Source organism: Condylura cristata, unplaced genomic scaffold, assembly GCF_000260355.1.
Source record: "Condylura cristata isolate star-nosed mole 26May11 unplaced genomic scaffold, ConCri1.0 scaffold00008, whole genome shotgun sequence".
NCBI lineage: Eukaryota > Metazoa > Chordata > Mammalia > Eulipotyphla > Talpidae > Condylura > Condylura cristata.
Window position 1 is genome coordinate 35,661,991 of NW_004567109.1, and position 6,757 is coordinate 35,668,747.

General features: G+C 39.2%; 1 protein-coding gene across 1 annotated transcript in view; it reads left to right on the top strand.

Moving 5' to 3' along the window:
* Window positions 1-6,757, top strand: part of INADL (InaD-like (Drosophila)) — a 250,541-nt gene that overhangs the window by 49,309 nt on the left and 194,475 nt on the right. Inside the window, exons 15-16 of the mRNA XM_012722487.1 lie at window positions 2,673-2,807; window positions 6,378-6,539. Of these exons, the coding sequence (XP_012577941.1) occupies window positions 2,673-2,807; window positions 6,378-6,539 (297 nt within the window). The remainder of the gene's footprint in view (window positions 1-2,672; window positions 2,808-6,377; window positions 6,540-6,757) is intronic.

Consider the following 6,757-nt stretch of genomic DNA (forward strand, 5'->3'; position numbering starts at 1 on the left):
AAAAAAAAACAAAAAACCCACAAAAAAGCATTTATAGATGTCTGTGGTAGACATACTCCCAGCATGGCAGATTTCACGCTAACAGATGATATCACCAGAGTTGTGAGGTCATTCACAATGGTACTTGCTTTAGGCTTCTCTGTGGGAGGAGACTTGATCCAGCAGAATTTGGCCACCAAACAAATTGAATATTTCATCTGCCTCATTCAGTTGTTCACATCTTCGATATTCTGTGAGTTTTTAGTAGGATTTTTATAAGCTAGTAACAGAAGTCACTTCAACAACATAAAATGAAATGTGGTTAAAAAGTTAGGAAGTGGGGCCCTCCTTGGTGGCGTAGCGGGTTAAAGCACAGCACTAAGAAGCTAAAGCCACTTCAGCATGAGTTTGATCCCTGCCCTGGAGGTGATCCACATGGCACGGCAGACTCTGCTGATCCTCCCGCTGCTCCCCTCAGCAGTGTACTTCATCAGTCGGCCTGTTCTGCTCCCCACTCTGTCTCTGGTGAATCCTCTTGTCGCCCCTACACCTCTGGCCTGTACCCCAGTTCTGTATGCATAAATAAATCTTTTTTTTAAATATTAGAAAGTGATGGATTTTGAGTACCTACTGCAATTATAAAAATTTTAATGTAACTGTAAATTAAATTAAAGAAATGGCTATTTCTAATAAGTGGCTTACAACATTTCTGAGACTTGAATCACCTACTCTTGCAAGCAGGTGTTAGCACCACTTGGAAATGACCTTTGAGTGGACATACTGACCATTCTCCCCCAGCGTTTGATTCAGACAAAGAAAGGAAGGGGGTTGGCAGAGAGATGGATGAGCAAACTTATTACAGAAGTAATACTGTGAGAGTTTTTATTCATCTCTTACTATGTAGGAAAATAACATGAAAGTTTCCTTCTAGCTTGATAAACATTGTTTGGTCTGATAAGTAGCTAAGAAAACAAGGTGGCAGCAGTGAGAAAGAAATCACTGAACAGGAGCAAGCGTAAAAACAATCTTAACCTCCCTTTAGAATCTTAGAATATGTTATTGCCAGAGATAGTTGTAGGAGGACTTCATTTTCAGAAAATTAGCTCAGGACCAGACATCCCTCATGCCTATTCTAAGTCACCTGTACTTACCTGTACTGCTTACCATTTCACATTTGTCTGTGAAACACAGAGCCCTCTGGAGCTCTAGGGACTCTGAGCCAACTAGACCAGGTGACAGGTCAGAGATAGGGGATCAGGGACAATAGGAAAACGAGGGGGAGTCCTGTGGCCACCTCTGCACTCTGTATGTGGTTTTCTTTGTGTCGAGTATATTTAGAGATGGGCTTGGTTTTTTTTTTTTTTTTTTTTGTTGTTGTTGTTGTTGTTTTTTGTTTGTTTTTAGATAAAGGACTATTGGCATAGGAAATGTAAATCATAATTAGTACCATTGATCACATTTGAATTTATTCAGCCACAGTAAGAAATCAGTCACTCCATCTTTGAAAGTCAAGGGAATGGAGTTTGGTGAAAGCTTTCACCTTTGCAGTCAGTAGCAATAAAATGCTTCTCTCTTTCCTTGGACATTGGCGGAATTCTCTAACCCTTGGCTCTTAGCATATATGGATTCTTTGAAGCCAACGATATCAGTCCTGGAGTAAAATAATTGTACCCTCCCTTATTACACACCCATCCCTTCCCCCCATTGGAAATTATTCCAATTGTTAAGTTGTGAGTTGGAAAAGGACACTTTGATTAAGTTATTCATGGGTTAGTTCAAATAATACTAAATGAGAAGATGTGTAGTTCCTGAGCCAGTTCTAGTACCTGAGGTTATGGAGAGAAAATATACAGACTGTGATCTCAACTAGGGGAAAGGGAAACGATCAAAATAATAAGAATTGAAATCTCATTGTGCTGTAAGCTGTGATAGAGATGTGCATCTGTAGTCTTTGCCCCAGGTAGAGGCATATTAACCCAGATATCAGGAAGCGCTTCCTGGTTGACTCTGTCTTGTTGTTGAAGTGTGAATGGAAGCCAACTGGGTAATAAAGAGTAGCAGAGATGTTCTAAGGCATGTAAAACCCTGCCAAAAGTGAAACAGTATAAATGTGGAACTGTAAGAAGTTTGATGCTCCTGTTGGCTTAGAAATGAAGTAAGACTTTGTGTGTCTGTCTCTCTATTCCTTGGGAATCTGAAAGGAAAATAGAAGTGAGAACAAGAATACCAGTGACTCTCTTTTTTTTATACCAGTGACTCTCTTTTTTTTTTAAGATTTATTTATTTATGCATACAGAACTGGGGTACAGGCCAGAGGTTTGGGCAATAAGAGGATTCACAAGAGACAGTGGGGAGCAGAACAGGCAGATCTACTGATATACACTGCTGAGGGGAGCAGCGGGGCTGGTCAGGAGAGGTCTGCTGTGCCATGTGGGTCATCTCCTTAGCCAGGGACCGAGTTTGTTCTGCAGTGGCTGTGGATAGCTTCCCAGTGCTGCACTTTGACCTGTCTCGCCACCAGGGAGGGCCCATGACTCCATGTTTTACATATGATTGATTTTCCTTTATTGTCTTCTTGGGATTTTTGTGGTCTGATTCAAGAAGTTGGGCTTTCATGTCAACCTGGTACTTGATCATGGAATAAAGTAGATGTGTCCTTTGGTTTGATATTACAGCTCTGTATTTTGTTACAGCTGCTGCCCATTCACACTCTGAGACTTGGCATGGAATTGGATTCCTTTGATGGGCACCATTATATCTCTTCAGTTGTACCAGGTGGTCCTGTTGATACATTGAACCTCCTACAACCAGAAGATGAGCTGCTTGAGGTAAAATTTATGAGTAAAGATCCAGGGCAGAAGTGCTTAAGTTCTAAGAAAATCTGTTCTTGCCAGAGTTCCACTGAGTTACAGTATCACTACTGCCAAAGTGAGTTCTTAGACTGAAAAATATTTGATGACTATAGTTACACTGCTGTATTTTTACTCATGGAAATAGCTAAGAAAGGAAATCTTAAATCTTCTCATCACACAAACATACACACACACTAATAGTGTGAGGTGTGGTATGTTAACAAATCTTACTATGGTAAGATACAGTATGATTGTAAATCAAGTTGTATAAACCACATTGTACACCTAAAATTTACCAATTATAGGTCTATTTTATCTCAAACTGAAAAAAATTTTACAAGGCTGGAAAATGCTAAGAAACTAATATCGATTTTAGTTTGATAAGATAATTAGTATTTTTGTTTTATTTTTAAGCAAAGTTTCTCTCTAAGGCTTTATTCTCCAATCTTTCTTTGTAACATGGGGTCACATTTATTTATAGGTTTTGTTGATTACTAGTAAGAATTGGAGCTGTGCGGCCTCAGGCTTATGTGTCATTGACTGGTTTTCATATTGTCTCCTTGGGACTCCCTAACCACAAAATGGCAGTATCTAGTGACTTCATTCTCAGGACCCCAACCTTTCTTTAGCCAGAGTCATTCTGGAAGCCATCTGCTTGATACAACTTTGCTGAAAGTTAGACTGGAATGTTCTGTAGCTAAAAACATATAACACATTGAACAGTCTACTTCTACAGATAAGAAAGGGAGATACTGACCTCCCCTAATTTATACAGTGGTGGGATAATTTTGCTAGTTTTCTACCTCCTGTTTTACTGTTTTTAAAAACTATGTCACACTATTTTCCAATGTCTTAAAGTTGTGGGAAATGGTAAGACTTAAGAGAACTATATAGAAGAGATTTCTCACAAGAGTAAGATTTAAGATAACACAATAGAACAAGTACAGGTGATCTATCAACTGCGTCCTCTGTGCCTCAGCCAAGATTGGACCTCATGGACCTCCCATCTGGTAATAGAATGTAGTGGAATAAGTGAGCAAGAAAACTTGCTAAATTCATTGTATAGATTCTTGGTGAATAAACTTGTGATGTCAAGTGAACTGATTTTGTTTCTAAATTTGCCACAGTCCAGCCATGCATGCTGTGGCATGTCACTTAACTTTTTGGAGAATCAGTTTCTTCCTCAATAAATGCCCATTTCACTATGCATTAGTGAGGTTCTAATGGAATATCACCCATGTAAACTACAAAGCATTATCTCACTGTGAGACATTGGCAATATTACCCCTGTGAAAATGGCATAAACAATCTTTATGGGATTGGAGGAGTGAAGATTGAATGAGGTAATGTAGTGGGACAATACTTACATGATATTATGTACTCTGCAAATGTGTACATGTGTGTGTGTTTTCTAATCACAAAGTCTGAATAATTGAGACTTGACAGCACTTAAGAGGGTCTCAAGTTGAAGGGCCTAGGGAAATATTATGAACTCTAAAATAAAAATTGGCTTCTTCTGAGTAATCAAATATAGAAAAAAATATCCCTATAAAGTTAGCCAAATAAACTCCTGAACTTAAAGGGTGGGGTGGGGAAAATGAAGGGATGTGTGTGTGTATGTGTTTAATGTACTCCTTAGAGCTTAAAACCAGAAACAAATATGCTTTGGGGTTAGAACACTGTGCCAAGTCTCAGCCCAGAGCAGCTATTTACAGCAGCCATAAATCCCCGTAGATAGGAGTTGGTAATGGGAAATGTGACCAATCCCTTTTGCAATAGAGAGTAGTGAGGAGGACTACCAGGCACTGCTATAATAATTGGAGACAATTCAAATTAATAAATAATGAGCTAAATAAATATTTAAATGTACTCCAAGATAAAAACCTGAGAAGTGATTTTCTAATTTGTTGAAGTAATGTGAAGCACAAACTAATATTTGTAAATGGGTAGAATTCTTTGCTTCAGTGATATCTGCTTGATTTATTTGCAGTATAGTGAACTTCTCATTTGGATGATTTTAGAACTTTCTGCATTTGTGACAGCAGTTAGCCCTGTGGACCTGGCATAACCAGGGATGAATACCTCCCTGCCTGTTTTTATGTGAAGACTGACTTGCAGTTTTTTCAAGGAATGACCTTTCATCTGCTGCTGAACTTGCTGTCTCCTATACCCCTTTCATCTCATAAAAGTCTTGGGAGATGATACTCACTTTTCCAATAGGGCTAGCTCCCTGACACATGTGGGGGTCTCTTGATCATATGATGATTTGTTTTAAATAATTAAGAGACAGGGAGATTGTGTCTAGCCTGATGGCCGAGTGCTTGGTATGTTACAGATGTGAGAGTGGTTCCAAGGGAAAGTAGAGTAGGGACTCAGATCGCTGTTGATGAGATGCTTCCAGCAGTCCACTGTGTGCTCGGATTCTCTGAACAGTGACAGATTTCGTGGCTTGGTTCCTCCCAGAAAGAGTCAGCGCTGCCAGTTATCCGGACACTAGCACTGTACCTGTCAGAAATTAATGCCATGCCAGAAAATACCTTTAAAACTAATAATACTGTTGAACCCTCCCAGGAAGCTAGATGTAAAAATGTTATTTGTTGCCTGGATGATTGTATTCATGCTTGTGTCTTGGAACTAGCAGACCAATCAGCTTTTTAGTGACTTTTTAGAACTGAGAGAGCTCCTAGCGCTAAAATCATAGATGTAAAAAATTAGAAGAGAATTATTTTTCTAAATCAGCCTTGCAAAGTATTGTTATGTACTAAAAAAGTAAGACATTTAGATAATTTTTTGGTGGTGGTATTCATCTTTAATGAGGAATTGTTGAGATGTGAAAGGATATTTTGCATTAACACTAAATTTTAAGTCAAGCCTTCTAGATTTCATTACCTATACATTTTAAGTTGAACCTTTTTACCAGCCCTAGAAGTAGTATTAATAGTTGTAATGAGAGTCCAATAAAATAAAAAAAAATGCAAAGGGCTTCAGGGATGCTGTGCATGATATTTTCTGAGTCTAAGAAGATACGGGTAGACGTAAGTGAGAAACTGAACGTGGGTTATAGAAAGGAAAAAGCGTAAGCTTATATATTTTTTAAGATGTATTTATTTATGCTTACAGAACTGGGGTACAGGCCAGAGGTGCAGGGGCAGTGAGAGGATTCACCAGAGGCAGAGTGGGGAGCAGAACAGGCAGATCTACTGAAATACACTGCTGAAGGGAGAAAGTGGGCAGGTCAGAAGAGGCCTGCTGCACCATGTGGGTCAGCTCCCTGGCTCGGAATGAAATTTGTGCTGCAGTGGCTTCAGAGAGCTTCATAATGCGGTGCTTTACCCCATTGAGCCACCATGGAGAGTCCTTAAGCTTAATTTTTAAGGATTTCTAATGTTTTTAGTTATTAGAAAAATGGCAACTAAGTTTAGGTTTTTTGTTTACAGGAAAAATAGACAGTATTTGTCTTCATTTTGATAGATTGATATAAGCAAAGAGATTTTTCTTTTTTTACAGGATGCCTCCTCAATCCTCACTTATCTCTTTTCTTTCTAGGTCAATGGTGTACAGCTGTATGGGAAATCACGCCGAGAAGCTGTCTCCTTTCTTAAAGAAGTGCCACCCCCCTTCACCTTGGTTTGCTGTCGACGGTTATGTGATGATGAGGCTTCTATGGATGAACCGAGGCCCATGGAGGCCACTCTTGCTGAGATGGAGGTACTGCATGAATAGCCTGTGTTTCTGGGCTTGCCCACTTCAGCAAAGAGGCCTACAAAGAGTGTTGACTTATGAAAAGGGAGGGGAACAAAAACTTGGCCCTTTTCTCTTTGACTATAGGTTCTTTCAAAGGCAATAATGCCTCACTTTTCAAGTTGTAACTTTTTTTTTTAAAGATTTATTTATTTATTCATACAGAACTGGGGTACAGGCCAGAG